Source organism: Lithobates pipiens, unplaced genomic scaffold, assembly GCF_037356315.1.
Source record: "Lithobates pipiens isolate NorthernLeopardFrog02 unplaced genomic scaffold, aLitPip1_a1.2 Scaffold_16, whole genome shotgun sequence".
In the NCBI taxonomy this organism is placed as follows: Eukaryota; Metazoa; Chordata; class Amphibia; order Anura; family Ranidae; genus Lithobates; species Lithobates pipiens.
The window spans coordinates 337,681,161-337,704,378 of NW_027507748.1; the positions used below are offsets into that span (position 1 = coordinate 337,681,161).

General features: G+C 41.9%; 1 protein-coding gene across 1 annotated transcript in view; it reads left to right on the top strand.

Annotated features, from left to right (window-relative positions):
* The window catches only part of GNL2 (G protein nucleolar 2), an 84,264-nt gene that overhangs the window by 52,849 nt on the left and 8,197 nt on the right, over positions 1-23,218 (top strand). The window contains exons 9-14 of the mRNA XM_077481804.1: positions 3,088-3,216; positions 6,580-6,684; positions 9,822-9,980; positions 10,505-10,612; positions 11,970-12,409; positions 17,110-17,186. Of these exons, the coding sequence (XP_077337930.1) occupies positions 3,088-3,216; positions 6,580-6,684; positions 9,822-9,980; positions 10,505-10,612; positions 11,970-12,409; positions 17,110-17,186 (1,018 nt within the window). The remainder of the gene's footprint in view (positions 1-3,087; positions 3,217-6,579; positions 6,685-9,821; positions 9,981-10,504; positions 10,613-11,969; positions 12,410-17,109; positions 17,187-23,218) is intronic.

Sequence of the window (23,218 nt, forward strand, 5' to 3'; positions counted from 1 at the left end):
ACCCCAATATAAGCCGAGGCCCCCAATTTACCCCAAAAAAACTGGGAAACTTATTGACTCGTGTATAAGCCGAGGGTGAGACGTGTCCGTCCATCCCTGTGTGTGTGTCCGTCCATCCCTGTGTGTGTGTCCGTCCATCCCTGTGTGTGTGTGTCCGTCCATCCCTGTGTGTGTGTGTGTGTGTGTGTGTCCATCCATGCCTGTGTGTGTGTCCATCCATGCCTGTGTGTGTGTCCATCCATGCCTGTGTGTGTGTGTGTGTGTCCATCCATGCCTGTGTGTGTGTGTGTGTGTCCATCCATGCCTGTGTGTGTGTGTGTGTGTGTCCATCCATGCCTGTGTGTGTGTGTGTGTGTCCATCCATGCCTGTGTGTGTGTGTGTGTGTCCATCCATGCCTGTGTGTGTGTGTGTGTGTGTGTGTGTGTCCATCCATGCCTGTGTGTGTGTGTGTGTGTGTCCATCCATGCCTGTGTGTGTGTGTGTGTGTGTGTGTGTGTGTCCATCCATGCCTGTGTGTGTGTGTGTGTCCATCCATGCCTGTGTGTGTGTGTGTGTGTCCATCCATGCCTGTGTGTGTGTGTGTGTCCATCCATGCCTGTGTGTGTGTGTGTGTCCATCCATGCCTGTGTGTGTGTGTGTGTGTCCATCCATGCCTGTGTGTGTGTGTGTGTGTCCATCCATGCCTGTGTGTGTGTGTGTGTGTCCATCCATGCCTGTGTGTGTGTGTGTGTGTGTGTGTCCATCCATGCCTGTGTGTGTGTGTGTGTGTGTGTGTCCATCCATGCCTGTGTGTGTGTGTGTGTGTCCATCCATGCCTGTGTGTGTGTGTGTGTCCATCCATGCCTGTGTGTGTGTGTGTGTCCATCCATGCCTGTGTGTGTGTGTGTGTCCATCCATGCCTGTGTGTGTGTGTGTGTGTGTCCATCCATGCCTGTGTGTGTGTGTGTGTGTGTCCATCCATGCCTGTGTGTGTGTGTGTGTCCATCCATGCCTGTGTGTGTCCATCCATGCCTGTGTGTGTGTGTGTGTGTGTGTGTCCATCCATGCCTGTGTGTGTGTGTGTGTGTGTGTGTGTCCATCCATGCCTGTGTGTGTGTGTGTGTGTGTGTGTGTGTGTCCATCCATGTGTGTGTGTGTGTGTGTGTGTCCATCCATGTGTGTGTGTGTGTGTGTGTGTCCATCCATGCCTGTGTGTGTGTGTGTGTGTCCATCCATGCCTGTGTGTGTGTGTGTGTGTGTGTCCATCCATGCCTGTGTGTGTGTGTGTGTGTGTGTGTGTGTCCATCCATGCCTGTGTGTGTGTGTCCATCCATGCCTGTGTGTGTGTGTGTGTGTCCATCCATGCCTGTGTGTGTGTGTGTGTGTGTGTGTGTCCATCCATGCCTGTGTGTGTGTGTGTGTGTGTGTGTGTGTCCATCCATGCCTGTGTGTGTGTGTGTGTGTGTGTGTCCATCCATGCCTGTGTGTGTGTGTGTGTGTGTCCATCCATGCCTGTGTGTGTGTGTGTGTGTGTGTGTGTCCATCCATGCCTGTGTGTGTGTGTGTGTCCATCCATGCCTGTGTGTGTGTGTGTGTGTGTGTGTCCATCCATGCCTGTGTGTGTGTGTGTGTGTGTGTGTCCATCCATGCCTGTGTGTGTGTGTGTGTGTGTGTGTGTGTCCATCCATGCCTGTGTGTGTGTGTGTGTGTGTGTGTGTGTGTGTGTGTCCATCCGTGTGTGTGTGTGTGTGTGTGTCCATCCATGCCTGTGTGTGTGTGTGTGTGTGTGTGTGTGTGTGTGTGTGCGCGTGTCCATCCATGCCTGTGTGTGTGTGCGCGTGTCCATCCATGCCTGTGTGTGTGTGTGTGTGTGTCCATCCATGCCTGTGTGTGTCCATCCATGCCTGTGTGTGTCCATCCATGCCTGTGTGTGTGTGTGTCCATCCATGCCTGTGTGTGTGTCCAGCCTACCTGTGTCCCGAGCCTCCGTCCCGTCCCAAGCCTCCGTCCTTCTGCCATGCCAGGATCGCCGCTCTTCGTCGGCGGCCATTCCACTGTTCAAAAGCCGCGCCTCCGTCTGTGATAGGCGGAACACTCAATTTCCCAGCAGTCTGTGTTCCGCCTATCACGGACATCCTCTCATCCTCGTCCGTAGTCTGAGGATGAGCGGATGTCCGTGATAGGCGGACCACTGACTGCTGGGAAATTGAGTGTTCCGCCTATCATAGACGGAGGCGCGGCTTTTGAATAGTAGAATGGCCGCCGTCTGTCTGCTCGACACGCTGATCGGGCAGGCAGACGGCGATGACTCGAGTATAAGCCGAGGGGGGCACTTTCAGCATCAAAAAAGAGGCTGAAAATCTCGGCTTATACTCGAGTATATACGGTATATATTTTGGGGGATATTTATTATAAAAAGTAAAAAAATATTGCGTTTTGTTTTTTTCAAAAATGGCGCTCTATTTTTGTATATAGCGCAAAAAATAAAAACCGCAGGGGGGGTCAAATAACCACCAAAAGAAAGCTCTATTTGGGGGGAAAAAGGACGTCAATTTTGTTTGGGAGCCACGTCGCACGACCGCGCAATTGTCGGTTAAAGCGACACCGTGCCGAATCGCAAAAAGTGGTCTGGTCTTTGACCAGCAAAATGGTCCGGTCTGTAAGTGGTTAAAAGGCAAAAAAAGTGTTTAAAAATGATTACACGGCATAGGTATTAACTATTGGCAATTTCAATCCAAGCGTAATTGTTGTAATGCTTACCAGAAAACCGATCTTCAAAGGAGCAGGCACTTAGTGATTATCTGGTGACTCTGCTGTAAAATCTACTGGCATCCCAAGTTCATTTTTATAAAGCCCCTGCCTTTCTTTGTGCCAAAAATGCAAATTGTGCTTTTCATAGCTAATCTTTTTGGCAGTTAAAACTGTACATTATATTTTCAGTAAACAGTTGTGGTCTCCTCCTTTTTTTTTTTTTGGCCAGAATCTAGGCATTTTATGTAATGTGTTTTAGGGTAAGCGCATATCGCTAATTTCTGACTTTTTAGTTCATTCTAGTTTTTCACCTGTATTAGGTTGTCAGATTCTCATTTGTCCTGTCCTTGTCACAGCTGCACACGGACAAAAAGCAAATCAGCGTGGGATTCATTGGTTATCCAAATGTGGGAAAAAGCTCTGTGATCAACACACTACGGTCAAAGAAAGTCTGCAATGTTGCCCCAATTGCTGGTGAAACGAAGGTAAGCGGCAATTTCAGTACACCAAGCACAGTATGTCCATTAAAAATAAAAATGGCCTGCCAAATAGTGATTTGGGTGGCCGCAAAAATCTGTACTTCTGGCACAAAATGAAGTTGCTGTTGAAATATCAGTGGGATTGTGGTACCTGTCATTTTTGTTATGTTATTTAACACTGTCCACTAGAACACTGAAAGTGAAAGTCCCAGGCTTATAACTATCTATTCTTAAAATTGATTACCATATTTATTGGTGTATAACATGCCCCTTAAAGTGGGAAGTTTCAGGAAAAAAAAATTACATTTTAAATGATGCACTTTGAAGCAAAATAAGGGTCAGTGCCCATCAATGCAGCCTCACCATTGCCCAGTAATACAGCCTGCTCAGTGCCCATCTGCAGCCTCACCATTGCCCAGTAATACAGCCTGCTCAGTGCCCATCAATGCAGCCTCACCAGTGACAGATTACACAGTGCCAGGATCTCATGTGTACTTGGCGCTCGCAGTCACTCAGTCCTGTCCCGACTCCTATGATAGACAGAACACTGGTCCAATGCCAGGATATGTGACATCTATGCTAGGAGCCGTGCCAGGAGGAGGCTCCCCACCGAGGCAGCCCAGTTATCGGCGTATAACGCGCACCCATGATTTGCCCCCTATTTTCAGAGGGGAAAAAGGGCATGTTATACTGTTATACTATTTGCAGGGGGAAAAAGTGCACGTTATATGCCAATAAATACGTTATTTGAGAAAAAAAAAAATCTAGTATATAGTCGGCGTAATCAAAATTATTTCAATATATGTAAACCTAAAAACAATATAACTAGTAGCTCAAAATAATTTCACAATTGTTGCAAACTGAACAATTGGTGATCTCACAACACCAAACAATTTATACCCCTTGACAGTGCAACATATATTTATATGAGCTGCCACGACGAGTCGACGTAATCGATTACGTTGACTACAAAAATACGTCGAAGTGCGTGCAGGGCATCGATGCATCACAGTGCTCCGTGCCGCCCTCCCCCTCTCTTCTCCCCCTCCGTGCCGCCATCCCTAGGGGTGCAACGGATCGCCACCGATCCGTGATCCGAACGAGTCACCGCGCTCGGTTCGGCACCTGCCGCGTTCCGCGGAGCGCTCCGGTCTCGGCCTTAGAGGCCGTGGCTTTGGCCTAGCTCCAAAGCGGCGCCCATCTTCCTACGCCCAGGCGTTTACAATGTGATCGCTCCGACAGAGTGATCACTTGTAAACAAACCGGCGTCATGACATGGCGCTGGTTTCTCTCTCCCCTCTCTGTACTGATCTGTGCAGTGGAGGGGAGAGGTTGGATGGAAGCAGCCATCCCCCCATACTCTGCCAGCCCATACTCTGCCAGCCCATACTCTGCCAGCCCATACTCTGCCAGCCCATACAATACAATACTCTGCAATACTCTGCCAGCCCATGCAATACAATACTCTGCCAGCCCATACAATACTCTGCCAGCCCATACAATACTCTGCCAGCCCATGCAATACAATACTCTGCCAGCCCATGCAATACAATACTCTGCCAGCCCATGCAATACAATACTCTGCCAGCCCATGCAATACAATACTCTGCCAGCCCATGCAATACAATACTCTGCCAGCCCATGCAATACAATACTCTGCCAGCCCATGCAATACAATACTCTGCCAGCCCATGCAATACAATACTCTGCCAGCCCATGCAATGCAATACTCTGCCAGCCCATGCAATGCAATACTCTGCCAGCCCATGCAATGCAATACTCTGCCAGCCCATGCAATGCAATACTCTGCCAGCCCATGCAATGCAATACTCTGCCAGCCCATGCAATGCAATACTCTGCCAGCCCATGCAATGCAATACTCTGCCAGCCCATGCAATACTCTGCCAGCCCATGCAATGCAATACTCTGCCAGCCCATGCAATGCAATACTCTGCCAGCCCATGCAATGCAATACTCTGCCAGCCCATGCAATGCAATACTCTGCCAGCCCATGCAATGCAATACTCTGCCAGCCCATGCAATGCAATACTCTGCCAGCCCATGCAATGCAATGCTCTGCCAGCCCATGCAATGCAATACTCTGCCAGCCCATGCAATGCAATGCTCTGCCAGCCCATGCAATGCAATGCTCTGCCAGCCCATGCAATGCAATGCTCTGCCAGCCCATGCAATGCAATGCTCTGCCAGCCAATGCTCTGCCAGCCAATGCTCTCAAGGTTATCCAAAGGATTAATTAGCTAATCAAAAAAAAAACCCCACTAGATTCATAAAAAAATATATATAATTTTATTATTCCCTTTGTAAGATAATATTATAGTGTCATTATCTCCAATTGTGGTAGTTGCACAAAAAAATTCTAAAACCTAATCCTTTCCACTCATATATACAAGTGTCCCTCGCCTTCCACCAACCTTGTTCAGTGATAAATTCTTCCTCTTGTGTTGCATGTACTCCCAACACCACGTGAAAAAACCTGCTCACCTCAACATAGAAATAATCAGGCCCATCATTAAATATCACTCTGCTCCTAAGAACTGCTTTCTTTCCTCTTGAGTCTGTTATCTCTCACCCTTGTGTTCATGTTCACCAACCGGAACATAGGAAACAAAGAGGCAGATACGTAGTGCTTTCCTGTTTTGACCATTTATTAAAACTTCCAATGGAATACACTTCCAAGATAAAACTGTAAAAAGCACTTGTAGCAAATCTACATCAGCTGGCTCGCCACTCCTCTTACACAGAGGTGGTAGCATGATGTCACAGGTGTGGCCCCTCCCTCCCTCCCTAGACATGTCGCCCTCCAATAGGCTTTATTAGTAGGTAGGTGAGCCATTCCGCCCGAGCCATTTTATAAGCTTCCAGACTGCTACCATAACAACCTGATACTACACCACCGCGTCCTCCAGATAACTTCCATGTTAACACACTTTCTTCCATCTGACTATGGAAACTATTCATTAACTCACACTCTGCTGTGACACTGCATGAGAAACTTCTTCCCCACAAAATGCTATTTATATTTTTGTGCTTATAAACATCAGGTACATTTGAAGAACCGATAACACAAATAATAATATTTGTGTTATGTTATAGATCGGTACATAATGTAAAAATAAAAATGCTGTCCCTGCCTGATTTAGTGAGCAATGATATGACTGGCAAGTATAGCTATTCTGTAAAAATGTCTTATTAGATTAGGGCTGATCTTTTATATGTGGTCAGTTTCAAAACTGTTGACCCAAACTTGGTTTATACAGCATTATTAAATGATGAGATGAGATGAACATCTGCATACCATGTATGAGCTTCGTTTGATGTGATTATTTTTATTTTTTATTTTTTTTTAAGGTTTGGCAGTATATCACCCTTATGCGTCGGATATTTCTAATTGATTGCCCTGGTGTAGTTTATCCATCTGGAGACTCTGAAACTGACATAGTGCTGAAAGGAGTGGTAAGTATACTAAGCTTTATAAATGATATCTCTGGTTTACGCGGCTGCCAATGGCACCGGTTTTAAAAAAAATACAGTATTCAGAATCGTCAAACGGCGATCTGAATACTTTGAAGGGCAAAGGAGGGATCGGGGGTCTAAAAGATTCCCTCCATTAAGAGTACCTGTCACCACTTATTACTGTCACAAGAGATGTTTACATTGCTTGTGACAGCAATAAAAGTGATGAGTTATTTATTTATTTATTTATTTTTTACACAACTTCATAGTATAAAAAAGAAAAAAAACTTTTTTTTTAAAGCGCCCCCTGTCCCTGCGAGCTTTCGCAGCAAAGACGCATATGGAAGGCGTGCCCACGTATGTAAACGGTGTTCGGTAAACGGTAAACGAGGTATCGCCATGCTCGTTAGAGCGAGAGCAATAATTCTAGCACTAGACCTCCTCTAACTCTAACTTGATAACCGTAAAGAAAATTTAAAGAGTCACCTATGGAGATTTTTAAGATAGACTCCTGTAAAACATTAAAAATATGTGCCTATACTGTTTACAATTCAGTAATACTGTCTCGCTCTGCACATGCTCAGTTGCTCTCTATTTTTAGGCACTTCCGAGTTTGTAGAGGCCAAATCTGCTGGTAGCCTTATGCCTTACACACACGCTCGTATGATAAAAATCGCTTTCAGATTAGTACACAGCTTTCGACAGCCAATCATGACAGTCTGTCCAACAAAATCCGAAGGAACAAACACAAAAACTTTGCTCAGATGATAGCCCAACTTACGACAATCGTTTTAATCAGTACAGTGTGTCTGCTAAAAATAAACGCTACGCATGATTGGAAGCGTGAAAATAACCCGGAAGGAGATGGGAGTACAATATGAGCGGAAATGGCCAAAAGGCGTGGCAAACACGGTTTGCACGTAATTTGACATAATTTCCAATACGTAGCTACGCAAACGGCAAGGTTTTCCAGAATCGTACGAAAAGGGTGGGGGCAGAAACTGGCAGGATCAGCCAGGTATTTCAGGTGATACAGGGGGCCAGATGACACAGCAGAAGCACTGTGCTGTATACACGTTTTAAGGGAACGAGATCCATTTTTTGTTTTGTTTTTTTGAGGATGAGATTACCTATTTAATACTGGCAAGGGTGCTTAAAATGATCAGCATTTATTTATATAAAACCTTTATCCCCAAATGAACACAACTGTTTGCTGTAACTGATTTATAAGGTTTTAGCTGGAGTTCAGCTTCAGTTTTTTAGTGTGTATATAAATCTGCTAGTACATCTAACACTACCCTCCCCAAACCCCCCCGACTGACAGTTTGTTTTGGGTTTCAATAGCACCCTAAAGTAAAGGTGGGTCCTCTGGCAGCTCCTGAAAACGAGAAAGTGGCTCCGGCTACTATAGTTAATAGTTCTCCAGGCATTCGGTATTTAGCGTTTGTCAACTCTTATGCCATGTGCACGTGATCGGAATTTCTTCTTTTTTTTTTTTGTTTAAATAGCTTTTTATTGGGTTAAACAAGTTACAGATAGAAAACAGCATTCCTTATTGTACAATGAGTCATAAATTCAGGGAAACTGAATACTGGATAAACTGCAATATATCATAAGATGCTCATAAGGCATTCTAACAGTGTTGGATGATTCTCGCTACTGTTGAACAAATCTGTTGAGAGTAAAAGAGTAAAACATTTTAACATTATAACAATGGAGGGGGGAAGGGGAGGGTAGGGATAGGCAAGACTTGGGTCAGATTTACATCAAGGCTTAGGGATAGATAGTATAGCTAGAAATCAATTTACTTCATCAATTACTTTTAAACCACAGTGTCCAAATTTTCCAGTGTTTATCAAATTGTTTAATATTACCATTTCTACCAGCTAATAGGGATTCATAGGCATAGTGAACTTGGGTCTTGGTAAGAACCTCTGAGACATTCGGAGCTCTATCATCTTTCCGGTGTCTGGTGATTAGGGTTCTTGCGACCAGGAGGATGTGAGTAATCACTGTTCTAAATTCTGCAGGAAAGGATTCTATGCCTAGATTCAATATCGCAAGACCTGGATTAGGTTTGGTCAGGATGCCCGTGATGGCTGAGATGGAGCGGAAGACAGAATTCCAGTAACTGGTCAAGTGTTTGCAGGCCCAGAACATGTGGAGCAAATTGCCTGTTGCCCCACATTTCCTCCATGATCGGAATTTCTGACAACAAATGTTCGGTGTGAGCTTGTTGTCAGAAATTCCTACCATGTGTAGACTCTATCGGACGTTTTCTGTTGAATTTCCGACAACAAAAATTTGAGAGCTGGATCTCAAATTTTCCGACAAAAAAATCCGCTGTTGGAAATTCCGATCGTGTGTACCAAATTCCACACATGCCTGGAATCAAGCAGAAGAGTCGCACTGGCTATTGAACTTCCTTTTTCTAGTCCTGTCGTATGTGTTGTACATGAGCGTGTTCTTGCCCATCGTAAAACATTTGTGCGACCGCGTGTATGCAAGACAAGTTTCAGTCAACATCCGTCGGAAATAAAGCCACGGTTTGGTTGTCGGAAATTCCAGTCGTTGTCGGCAAGTGTGTGTTTTTGATGGTACAGGGCTGGTTCTAAGGAGGTGTACAGAGGGGACTGTGGGGTTAAATACATACTGTGAGAGGATTTGCCAGAATATGATTGACTTTCAGCTGTTACTCCTGTGTTGGTCTAGAACTCTGATTCAATTAATTGGGGAAATTAAAGCGGAGTTCCCATTATAAAAAGTAAATCAAGTCAGCAGCTGCTGACTTAATAATCGGACACTTGCCTGTCCCAGGGTCCATCGATGCGAGGAATCGAAGCCCTGCTTGTCTCCCCCTCCGTTCGGCAGCACCAGCATTGCAACTGCGGGTTCCCGGCTGTGGCTTCAATCATCTGGGACATGTCACGTGTCCCAGATTGACAAGAGGGAGGGGGCAGAGCTGAGCCCTTCCTGCACTGAGGGGAAGTGACATTAAGAGCCCAGGCACTGAAGGAGGCAGACTACAATGGACCCACTAGCAACAGCCATTTAGAGGTGAGCAAAAAAAAAAATTCCAAATGCTTTTTTTTTTGTTAAAAAAAACATGTTTTTCCTTTCTATTCTTCCCTACTTAGGTACAAGTGGAAAAGATTAAAAGCCCAGAAGATCACATAGCTGCTGTTCTTGAGAGAGCCAAGCCAGAATACATAAGCAAGGCCTACAAGATAGAATCCTGGGAAAATGATGAGGATTTCCTTGAGAAGCTAGCTTATAAAACAGGAAAATTGTTGAAGGTTAGCATACTTCATTTGTTACACACGTTAAACAAAAATGAATGGTCTATCACTTGTTGGATATTACCACCTTGTAATCATGCAGAAAAAACATCAATGGGATATGCTTCCTAGTTTTGTAAGGCCCTTACAATGACTTCTTATCTGGATATGTCATGGTGAATTAGGTTGTTGCATCACTGCAGAGCTCACCTCAAACACTTGGCACCTCTTATTGGAGCAAACCTAAAGAGCCTTCCTGCCACCCCCAGTGCAGTAATCAGTGCCAGTAGTGGGGAAAAGGATGATGGCTTATGGCTGTTAAAACTTTGAGAAAGTCAAAACTTGTATATAAAGCTAAGGGCGCCAGCAGCACTTCCTAGTTGCAGGGAAGTGAAGCAGACCCAAGATTGGTTATTTTCCCAACTATGCAGTAGTACCTGGTTTTCATCCTATATTAAAATACACTTTGTTTTTTCCTAGTAGCATTTACAAAATCCCTTAAATATGTTTAATTCACATGATATTTTGTACACTTTTTGTAGGGTGGAGAACCAGACAGACAAACTGTGTCAAAGATGGTTCTTAATGACTGGCAGAGGGGAAGAATACCATTCTTTGTGAAACCACCAAATGCTGAACCACCCCCTGAGGTAACATCTCTGATAAATGTATTATTGTAGTCATTTAAAAAAGAAAGCAAGCCCACATGGCTGAAAATGGCTAATAGTTTTATTACTGTTTGTGTGCAGGAGGCTATATGAAAACAAAATGCTGTAACACTCATTCAGCAAACCTCATGCTCCCTTTTGAATACAGCACTGTAGCTGTAATTCATAGGATCCTGTTGGACAGCTGCTCTCACAGAGAGCATGGCGTACTGCTGGAGCATACTGCCAAACAGAGTTTACTGCTAAGGCAATTTTACCAAAAACATAAGGGCAAGTTCCTACCATCTTACTGCAGTAACTCATGCATCGCCATAGTGCGTGTTGGTGCATTGGGGGTGCCATTCGGAATAAACCATGCATTGCGGTGCACTAGAGAAAATAGTGTGTGCATGACATTTGGTTCATTTTGGTGTGTTAGGCAGCCTATTTAACCACTACAATACTGGGTACTTTCACCCCTTCTTCCCAGGCCAATTTTCAACTTTCAGCGCTCTTGCACTTTCGATAACAATTGCACGGTCATGCAACACTGTACCCAAATTTTGGAAAAAAAAAAAATATTTTCTACTTTTGTTTTAAAATAAATCCAATAAAATCGAATTTTGTCAAATTTAAGCCAAAATGTATTCTGCTACATGTCTTTGGTAAAAAAAAAAATACTTTTAAGTGTATAACTGGTTTGTGTGATCAGATGTATGTACGCAATGATCAGACATGTGTGCAGATGATCATTGGGACATATGATTTTAGTGTTACATATGTGGGGACGGGTGTTTTGCGGACACTGTGTGCTTCTAATCACTGATCATCGGCTGGCTGCAGTGATCTACTGTTCTTTCCTCACTGACCACTTCCTTGTGAGGAGAGGAGAGTCGATCGCCTAGCAACCAGCTCTGTTTACATCACATGACGCTGTGATTGGACACAGCTATCGTGAACAGGAGGGCCAATCACAGAGCCCTCCTGCTGATCGGAGATGTGCCGCATCAGGTTGACACGAGCGCATCGGTATCGTGCCACTGCGAGGGCATGCACGTGCGTGATCCCCCCTCCTCCTGAGGGATGTTCCTGAACTTCCACTCAGGAGGAAGTGCCGGGTGGGAAGTGCTTAATGTAATGTCTGTTACTTTGTAATTAATCTTGAATTAACAGGTGCATGTTTAACGCACTTGAGCAGTGTGAATGGACCATAAAAAAATTTGTTGCTATGAACCACCCTGACTTGACTGCAAAAATGGCTTAGGTGCTCGACATACGTGTGAATAAAAATATATATAATATATCTTTTGACATAACTGTATAATTATAGCTTATTTTCCATGTCTTTCCCATTTGCTAGGCTTTGCAAACATCCCAAACAACATCAAATGAGAATGTTGTAAATGATGAGAAATGTGACGATGAAAGCTCAGTTTCAGATGCACAGGAAGCTGCACTTCTAGAAAAGAGAGAAATAAAGGAAATAATTTCACATGTGAGACAGAATTTTGGCAAGATCAATGTGGCACCTGAGTTTTCACAGGAGGATCTGGTCCCTATAGAAGTAGATGGCATGTCGGACATTTCAGACCTAGATTCTACAGGGATAGAAGAACAATCGGAAGAAGAGGAAGATCAAGTTACTAATACTGTACACACAGACAACAGTACAGAGCATACTGATCAGCAACAGGCTGAAAAGCAAAGTTCAAAAACACGTTTGAAAGATTTAGATGACAGAATAGCAAAGTGCAAGAAATTCCTGGATAAAGCCAAAGCAAAACGATTCTCTGCTTTAAGGTAACGTAATCCGAAAAGGGTGGTTTCAATGGCTAGATGGATTTCTATATACTATATTTTACATACCTGGTAAATAGGATTAACCCGTTCGCTGCTATTGTTGCACATTCTATGGGTTTGCACAACCCCCAAACATTTTCTGAAATCAGAGAGTAAAATGGCAGTATTTGCAGATTTTTATGTTGCATATTCGCACAATGATTTATTGCATACAAATTTTCAGCAAAAAAATACATTTATTTTAGGGCACACAACACGCCAACAATGTAATTCGTTTTTTTATTTTTTTGGACAAGATATAAAAGATGATTTTGTGACTAGTAAATGCTCAGACCTGTCAGGCCACCCTTGAAATTGTGGAAAACTTCGATACCCCAAATTTTTCATAGATGATGCTTCAAATCTTACAGGTCATCATATCTGCTGCTGCCGCCTCCCTTATTAGCTTGGTTGCCCTTCTCTGGACCCTCTCCAGTTCAAGCACTTCCTTTCTGAGCACAGCTGACCAAAACTGTCTCACATACTCAAGATTTGGCTGAACCAGAGTTTTGTAAAATTAAATAATTCTAGTTTTATTTCTGGAGTAAATACACTTTTTAATACATGCTAAGAGAAATAGTCTGCTGGCCTTTCTTACTGCAGCTTGCATTGCATGCTATTGCTGAGTTTGATCTAATAGGACCCCTAAAACTATTTACATCCAAGTACATACAATGTCATCAATGCCAAATGACCTCAGTTTTTAAAGTAAGTATTTAATGGGGTACTGCCAAATGCTTTAGTGAAATATAGATACAGGACTTTCTTTATCCAAATTATAGTTTACCTCCTCATAGAGTAGAAGGGAAGGAAATGTGTTACTGAATGAATGAATGAAATACTTGTATAGCGCACAATGCGAACTGAATCGCCTCTAGGCGCTGATTACCAGATAACAAAGTCTAAAAAAACTAACAGGAAGGAACCTGAAGTTGCAACGACTTTAGCAGTGTCAATTGGAATGGCTGTTAGATGCATGGCATTTCACATGTCCTGTGATTTTGGGTCTCACAAGTCTGCTTCTAAGTCCCACAAGTGTGAAAGGAGTCTTGGTGTGTGTAAATTTGTACCAATATATTAGGCATTTTCCCCACTGGATCAATTTCCCATCTCTTCCCTTCCCCGTGAAGCCATTTTATCATTTAGCTTTAGACGTGTCAACATTCTGTTGCCTGGGTACAAATCACTAGCCTTTATCGTGTTAATCTGTTTTTTTTTTTCTGTAAAATTACCAACAGCCACTTCACCTGATTTTATTGACTGTTTTCTATTATGGGGTAAGACATTTAAGCTTTGGACTTGCACAGATGGTGTTGGTGAAAATGGTTAGTTTGTTTCCTAACATCCATGAGAAAAAGGGGGTAGACTATGTACTGGAAATCCAAAAAGGATTTTAGAGGTATAAAATGTTGAAGGATTTAAAAAGACCATTTATTGAATATTATTATTCAATGCTTTTTCAGTTGAGGACTTGCCAGTTCTCAAATAAAGTAACCTTTCTCTCGTTAGCACTTGTTGTGCAAGAGGCTAAAACCAGCACCACATGTTGGGAAGCCTTGGGACAGGAGCCATTGGGTCTGCTTCAAGACTTTGGTTAATGAAAAGTTGGCACTTTTTTTTTATTTGTTAAGATATGCTAAAAGGATACGTATAATTAGGACATTAGGGCTGGTTAAAAAAAAATATGCACGGAACAATAAATGAGAAAAATAACTGAAAAGTAAATTTAAAGCGGTGTTCTGCCCAAAAAAGGAGGGGGAGGGAGCCCCGCGGTGAAGTCACGGGCCGTGGCCTGTACTCTCGGAAGACTGATATTTTTTTAGGCATATTGGCTACCTGACACAAAAAACTTGCAACACCCATCCTATAAGGCCTCTGCTTCAAAATATATAATAATGTTTGGGAGTTCCAAGTAATTTTCCAGCAAAAAAAGGAAGATTTTATTTTATTTTTTTTACATGTATGTGAGAAGTGTCAGAATTGTCCTTTTAGTGATGTAGTTAAGACAGTACTAGTTTCCCAATCACTAACCATTAGTGCTGTACATGGGAGGATGAGAACCAAGTCAGGTGCATCTGATACCCAAAATTCCCAGATATTTCTCTTAATTTCATACAGCTGAACAGTAGTGGGACAGCAAAGAAAATGCAAGTATGTGAAATGGAGAATGGCAGCAGTTAATTGAACATGAGTAAAAAAAAAAGTTGACCAAGTTCTGGAATCTGACAGCTAAAAGATGGAGCAAAGCTTATCACCAGAAAAGAGGATATTCTTTCCCATTTGCCCATTGGTCAAGGTCTTACGAATAGCTAGGGTATTGGGGTGCGGCTTTGAAGACTAACAGATATTTACAGCACCTTAAAATGTCCCTACACTTCAACAAATTTTAAGGCCAAGTTAGATTTACTTTAAATGGTCCATTTTTTTTTTTTTTTTTTTTTTTTTTCCAATTAACGTGTTTTATTAAGAGCAGTAAGGCTACATTACACAAAGGATATCGGCAATACAGCAGTGCACAGTACACATTTGTCAGAATAGGTTTCAGCAAGATAGGACAAAATGCAGTCACGTGAAATTGTCACTTATTGCAGTGGAATACAGAGAGCAGCTACATGAATATGTGTAATAAGAACGAAGAAAGATTTAGCTAATCCTGGTACTTGGGTGCGCTGCTTGCTGGGTATCGAATTCTGATTCTGCACAGAGTGAGTGAGCAGGCACATAACATAGGTTTTACTGTGGCAGCTCATTACACGTGGCAGCACTGCCCAACCAGGCTTCCCAAACCTTCCCATACTTGGCTTCACATCCTCTGTGGGCATATATCCTCTTCTTGTAGGAGAGAACCTTATTTATTGCAGCTATCCATTTCTGCAGTGTTGGTGGTAGGGCCTGAAGCCATCATCTCGCTATAAGTAATCTAGCCATGTAGAGTGATTCCTGAAGAAATATTTTATGAAATTTGTCCAAGTCAGGGTCAGGAAATATTCCTAACAGGCATTGTTTAGGGCATAATGTCAGAGGTGAACCCATCTTGTCATGAATGAACTTCATGACATGAGTCCAGTAGGCCTGTATCACTGGACACACCCATATCATATGAAAGAAGGTACTGTTTGGACTGTTGCACCTAGGGCAGAGGGGGCTGTAGTTTGGCTTATATTTCGCTATCCAGATTGGTGTCGGGTATGTTCTGTGTAGGATATATAATTGCGTAAGACGGTCAGACAGTTTAGTTGAGACCTTTTTGCAGGTACCCAGCGCATCCTCCCACTCATCGTCCTCCAGCTCCCCCACATCCCCCGACCATCACACTTTCAGCATGTATGCTGGGGTCTAAGAAGTGAGTTGTATATCAATGATGTTAGCTTTTGGTGCTCCTGACCTGTGAGGATACAGAAACAGTCGAAGCATTCTACACTAGGGGGGTGGTCTCGTGAAATTGTGTCCGCAGAGCGTGGTGGAGCTGGAGGTATCGAAAATGCATAGTTAGGGAGGTCGAAGGCCGGTAAATTTTGCAGTTCCCTTAGACCTGAATTATTCCCTAGCGGCGTGTGGAAGTGTGTGGGCGGGAGTTTAAGTCTGTCTCACCACCTCCCAAACCCTGCAGTGATGGTACAATAGCCCCTTCTTATCCCCCAAATATATATATATATATATATATATATATATATATATATATATATATATATATATATATATATATATATATATATATATATATATATATATATATATATATATATTCAAATGTTTTTATTTTTTTGCTAGTAATGGCAGTGATCAGCGACTTCTAGTGGGACTGTCATAGTGCAGTGGACAGTCTGACATTACCTGACACTGGGTGGGGGGTAGTCAAAATGACTGACACTGACATCACCAATGACACAAATACAGTGATACTATACACTGTCACTAGGGGTTAACATTTTGGGGTAATCTGGCATTAAGTGTGTGCCTGACACGTGTTAATGTGTGTAATATGTGCTGCTATTTACTGAAAATCTGGTTGTTCCTTCTTGGTGGTTTGCAGTGAGAAACAAAGTTCCCTCTGTACAGAGCCCTTAGTGTTTTCCAACAGGGCTCTGAGTCGATCAGCAGCTCTCGGCCATGAAATCATTGGCTGAAACCTGCTGACAAAACCTTTCTGTGTTCGATTTCGGCGGGAGGGGATGCACGTAAAATACGGATGGTCTGTAAGTGACTGAGTTTCCTTCCTCCTTTCTTTTTTTTATTTCTTTTTTTATTCCTCCCTTTTTATCATAGGCACAGGGGTTAGCTAGAAGAGCATACGGGTATATATCAGTGTGCAGAGGGTTAACTAAGATTGCTAGTGTATATGTGGTGAAATATTTTTAACAGGAGCCTGTTCTGTGCTGAGGTGCATATTTTCTGAAGATTGGCCGTGGTATGTGCCTAGGGACTTATTGTATGCTGTTGAAAGCTGTGGTTTCTGAATGAAGCATGTTTCAAATATTGTTGGTATTGAGGAATTTAATAGGGTTGTTAAGGTTTTGGGAAAAACAATAAATGTTACCAAATAGTTTTATATACTTGATTTCGTTCCTAACATGAAATTATATATTGGAGCCAATTTACTACTAAATGCAATATTGATATGTGTGTGATAATAAAAAATATTCTAATTTTGTGACTTTCAGAATTCCTAAAGATCTATGTGAGCACTTATTTGCAAAACCCAAAAAGAGTGATGATGAAGAACAGCAACAAAATGAAGGTAATTTTTACACTTTAGTAATCTCCTGAGGTTGCTTAGAGCTGCCACCCACATTTATCATGTTCTCTAACTATTAATGCCCATTAATTACCTGGCCTTTGCACTTCACTGCTTAAAGTTAATTATTTTCTGAACCATTTTAGCCATGCAATTATTACCTGCCATTCATCCTTCTAAAAACTGGCACAGCAATAATATATATATTTTTTTTGTATGTTACTGTATATTTTTCCTTTTGGATGGAAAAAACTACTGTAACTCTGTACAACTTGCAGAAAACCTGTTGTCCTTGCATACATTTGAAACCATCACATTCATTGCATAAGGTGTCCCTAAAGTACACTCTGCAGGCCATCGCTATGACGAGTGACCTGATAAACAAAATGTAAGCTATGGACTAGAGCCTGCTGGCACAGGTCACTAATTGAATAACTGGACGCCATAGGTTTAACTGCTCGCTGTAATAAAGGGGAATGCAAGGCATAGACACTAGAAGGGGCTCGCTATACGGTGCGTTGCCAATTTTATATATTCAGCCTACAGATGCATCTTAAAGTGTAACTAGAGGCTAATTTTTATTTTAACTTTTTTTTTTTTTTTTTTTGTATAGAGTAAGGGAGGATTATAAACGGTCAGTTTTTTTTTTTTTTTGCCATCTGTGTTCTATTGGGGAGATTTTCCTTGACTTCCTGTCCCATAGCAAAAACAGAAGTGAGGGAATCTCAGTGTATCACCAAAACTAGTCTTTCGTCACACTTTAACGTTTTGAGAAAAGTAATTTTGGCTTCTTGTCGATTTTTGTGTTTTGATAGTTGTATCTTTAAAGTGGAAGTAAACCCATCGATTTAAACAGTTAAAAAAAAAAGGCATGTCGGGAATGCTAACTGCACGTTGGCTGTGCTCTCAGCCAAACTATCAAACCATCCAATGGCTGGTGTCATAACGAATCACATGTGCAGCACCATAGCAGTAGAAGATTAAACAGAGGCAAAGATGGCAGCTTCCTTGGCTGAAAACGATAGAGGAGTTTACTTCCACTTTAAACATCCAATTACTGTGATTGTCTATTAGCACAGACCATTTCAAACTCCTTTTAACAGTTGTGCATTATTTTAACACTTTAAGGCTACATTAGAACACAAAGATAGTCCACTTGACTTCCTTGTCAACACACTTTATTTCTAAATCAAGATTCCCATGCTTACACAGTTGCAGAACAGTAATAGCAATCTTTAACATTTCTTTGGCCTGAGCTTTGATCTTGATTCATATTTGCTATCCATTTTGGTGTTGATGAAAATTTCATGATGGCTTTATTGACTATAGGATGCAGCAGGAACCCAGATATATGCTGTATACTGCTGCTTTGAAACTGACCCTGGTAGTTATCCAGATCTGCCTTGTGATGATTTTAATCTTACACATTATTGAAGATTTTAAAGATGTTGCTGGTAATTTTTGTTATCTTAATCGTACAGTACAGGGCACAGTATAGCAAATCATAGACCAATGCATTTTTATATGTCACTTCAGGTGGTTAAAAACTGGCAAAAGCTTTTCTGGGGATGTCCCCAGCGCAGCCTCTCATAACAATCTCCACTGGGACTCCAGTTTTTTTTTTTTGCTAGTGTCCTTTAGCCGATGGACATTTTATCCATACCTATTAATTTTAATTTTTTCTTCACCATTTTGACTGATACTTCTATCGCGATCCAACTGCTGAATGTTTCAGGCTCACTAGCAGTTTGCAGATAGGTTACCCTCGATGAACATTTGGGAACCGTACCCAGACCCCAAAGCAGCGGGGCTGTACTTTGTTTTCTTCAGGCACTGGATCCTTGGCACATGGTGCAATGAGTGTACAACCCCTATTACAAAAGGTTTGGGATGCTGTGTAAAATCTACATAAAAGTAAAATGCAATGATTTGTAAATCTCAAACCCATATTTTATTCGCAATAGAAAACCTATCAAATGTTTAAACCTGAGAAGTTGTACTATTTTAAGAAAAAAAAATGAAGATTGTTTTGAATTTGATGACAGCAAAGTTTGGACAGGACCATTTTTCTTTTAATAACGCCCTAAACATCTAGGAACTAAGACCAGTTTTTGTAGTTTTGGGAGCAGAAAGATGTCCCATTCTTGTCTGATATAGGATTCAACCTATTCAACAGTCCTGGGTCGTCTTTTGTTGTATTTTTTATTTCAAGGTGTACCAAATATTTTCAGTTGGTGAAAGGTCTGATCTGCAGGCAGGCCAGTTAAGTACCCAGACTTTTATACTACAAAACCTTGCGGTGATCATAGATGCAGTATGCAAATATCAAAATTGCTTTTTTTTTTTTTCCTTTTTAAAATGGCAAATTTTCTCAGTTTAAAGATTTGAGGTTTTCTATTTGTGAATAAAATATGGGTTTATGAGAATTGCAAATTGTAGTTTGATTGGATTTGGTGGTTGTACTTAGCTGCAGGGTGCCAATACATACTCCATGCCTATTGCACCCAGACACTGAAGACCCTTTCGGTGGGGGGTGGTTGAGGTGTATGCTCATTGTGACAGGTGACGTTCGGTCCCATACAAGTATCTTCAGTGTGGATAAAGAGAGGGTTTTTCTGTTTTTGTCCTGTTTTTACATGTAGGGTGTTTATTCACCTCGGCGCCTGTGTTTTTTTTTTCCAGTTCCCTTTCTGGACAAGAAGATGTGGAATAAGAATTCCACATACATTTGTGAGTACCCCAAAGGGCACCACATTTAAAACTTGCAAAGACAAGGCGCAGAGGAGCTGATAAAAAGGGCCTAATCGCACTCATCAAATCGGCAAAATGCTCAGGGCAATAGTTGTTCCCCTGCATTGGACTAAGGTCCTATACTGACACAGATTTCTTCCAATGCAGAGAAATGTTCACCTGATGCGTTTTATGATGCAAAAGTAAGGCTTCACACCATATGCTTTCTTCTGCGGGGTTACTTTTTGATGCAGCACGTACTTGGCCTTTGCCTAAAGCACCGGAAACTTCCCAGGCTGGACACAGAATGGCTGGTGAGGTTGGAAAGACCTTTTCCTTGAACACACAAAAGAACTGAATTTTGACCAAATCCTGAAAAGTTTTTTTGCTACTTCTCCCTCAAGCTCTTACTGGAAAATAAATTGATGAAAAAAATGGTCTGTTCTGATATTACATCCTCTCCTGCCATTTCTGTTCTCAACCAGCAAGCATCTTGTTGTGGATATTCCTTCCTTTAAGGATTCTGTTTTTAGACCTTTTGAAACACAAATGAAGGCTCTCACTCAGCAAATGAATAGACTAGAATCTTGTCCTTAACCACTTCAATACCATGCACTTTTGCCAATTCCTGTCCAGGACAATTTTCAGCTTTCAGCACTGTCACACTTTGAATGACAATTGCGTGGTCATGCAACACTGTACCCAAACTACATTTTTATAATTTTCTTCCCACAAATAGAGCTTTTTTTTTGGTGGTATTTGATCACCTCTGGGGTTTTTATTTTTTGCTAAACAAACTAAAAAATACCAAAAAAATGTTTTTTTTACGTTTTTTTTCTCAGTTTGTCATAAAATTTTGTTTTCCCCTTCACTGATGGGGACTGATATGTAGAATTGATGGGCACCGATATGTAGCACTGATGGGCACCAATAGGCGGCACTGACTGGCACTGTGATGGACACTGGCAGTCTTTTATTATGGGGACTCTCCCTGTCAGCGCGAACCAAGGGACGACGTTTACCATCACAGCTGATTACGTTGTAAGAAGCCTCTGACAGAGGCTTCTTATCACGATCAGAGATGCGGCATGTTAGACTGACATGCCGCACTGCGCACCCCCACAGGCACGTGCCGGCATGTTATGCTGCTGGACATCATATGACGCCCAGTCAGGTTAACAGAACCACTACCTGGACGTCAATATGCTATTGACCAGGCGAGAAGTGGTTAAGAACCCTGTTCTGCTGGCAAAATTGCAGCTCATGCTCTGTGCTGCTATTTTATTTTGATCTGGAGAATGTAATTTGCCTGGTCTCTAGGATGACACTGCTCCCTGTGCATATGCGCAGAATTCTGTTGTTAAAGGCTTGATCTGCTGAGCCTGCATCTTTAATGCTTGACTTATGATGATGAACACCTGTTCAGTGCATCCCTTGATAAAAGGTATCAAGGAAGTTAATGGGGAAAAGTACTTTTATCAACAAGAACAGTCTCTAAGCCTGTTATTAGCATGGCTGTGACCTCTTCTAGTGGAAAGTGATTCTTTCATGCCACCTAGCCATCTTCCTTTAAAGTTCACCCTTGGAACATGTTGCATGTTTCACCAGTTTTTAAGGTGGAACATCGGGCGGGGGGGATTCTCTCCCCATACTCACTGTCACAATTTGAAAACAACCAGCCATGTACAGCTCGGCTCACATGGCTGCATCATTCATTGAGTGTCCTGTGAATAAATGCCTACAAGTACCGTCAGCCATAGTGGTTGCTGGCTTTTAGTTCTCAATGAGCTGTGAGCGTGCTCTCGTAGTCCATTGATCTTCCTGTTCTTGGGTAACTACCTGCCCTTATGAGATACTAGCTAGCAAACAGCTATGCTGAGTCTGTGGGACACTGAGATTGCATCCACAATCTGCTAATTGCACGTACAATGCTCTGCAGGCTCCTTAGAAAATTCACATTTTATTTACTTGTAAAAATGTTTATATGTTAATGTTTTTTTTTTTTTTTTTTTTTTTTTAAACTTTAAGTCAAAGGCAGCTTCATTCTTTTGTCGCAATCATTAGACCCCAAACCATCAATGTCTACCCAGAAGGGACATCCTCACTGTAGGCAGCCGGAGCTCCAGGCTCTACTCTAAAAGTGTAAAAAACAGAAGGTACAATCAGCACAAAAAAATATATATATATATATATAAATTTTTTTTTTTTTTGAGAAATTAAATAAACCCCAACCCCCCCCCCCCCCTTGTATGCAAGCTGAACAGTAAAGAATTTTCACAAAAAATCCAAAGGCAAAATTAAATAAGATATAAAAAATTATATAAACATTGAACATCAAGTCCAAAATAAAATTCAATAATTATCAAATAAGTGATAAATGAGAAAAAAAGTCCAAAGAGTTGATGGACAACAGGTCCCAGAAAGCCTTCACCAGTGACAATACATCGACATTAGGTGACAGTCCCTCCACCTCCTATCCAATTATCTACTCTCACCTCAGGGCATGGACTCCTGACCTAACAGGTAGTCATGCAAGCAGATCCCAATAATACCAAATGGGTTGAAGTAGATCACACACTCATTTCCAGACTCCTCACAAATAGATACGGACGCCCAACCATAAACAATAAAAAAGGAAAGGATCTAAGTGCTCCCTGTATGTTAAATAAAAGTTTTTAATTGTGTTCAAATATGAACTACTCACACTTTAGCAGTTTGGTACAGGCATAAAAACATAAGTCAGTCTCATTTTAGGGGTAGTAGATCGGGTGCTAGCATCATCCCCAGGTGAAGTTTCTTCTGGCACAGATTTTCCTGTTTCATTCTCGTGTTGTAATGCAGCCCCCTGACACAGATTTTTCTTAGTTTGTGAAGCCCCTATATGACTTATAGTGAATCCTTTTTGTACAAAGACCATTGTCCACTCTCCTTTTGCTAGAAATGTTAGGTAGCGTATCCATGTGTTGTATGTATATCTGTAATACTCTGTATGTCTTGTACTGCTTTCCTACACTGCACAAGTAGTTTGTAGGTACTGCATTCTTGTTTAGTAAAGCAAAATAGAATACTACAGAGATTTATGCTTCTTTGCTTTCACCACAAAGTCCCAGCTTAGAACTCGCAGCATCCAGATCACAGAATACCAGGATGACCACCTGCTGGAAGATTCTTCAGCCACGGTCCTGTCCAGCAGCATCTAAAAGATTTAATTGCTTCCAAATTTCAGATGCTTGATCTAATTCAAGAAGTCTTGCCTCCTATCCTTCCCATAACCTGAAGTAATTGCGGAAGATCTTTGACACAGC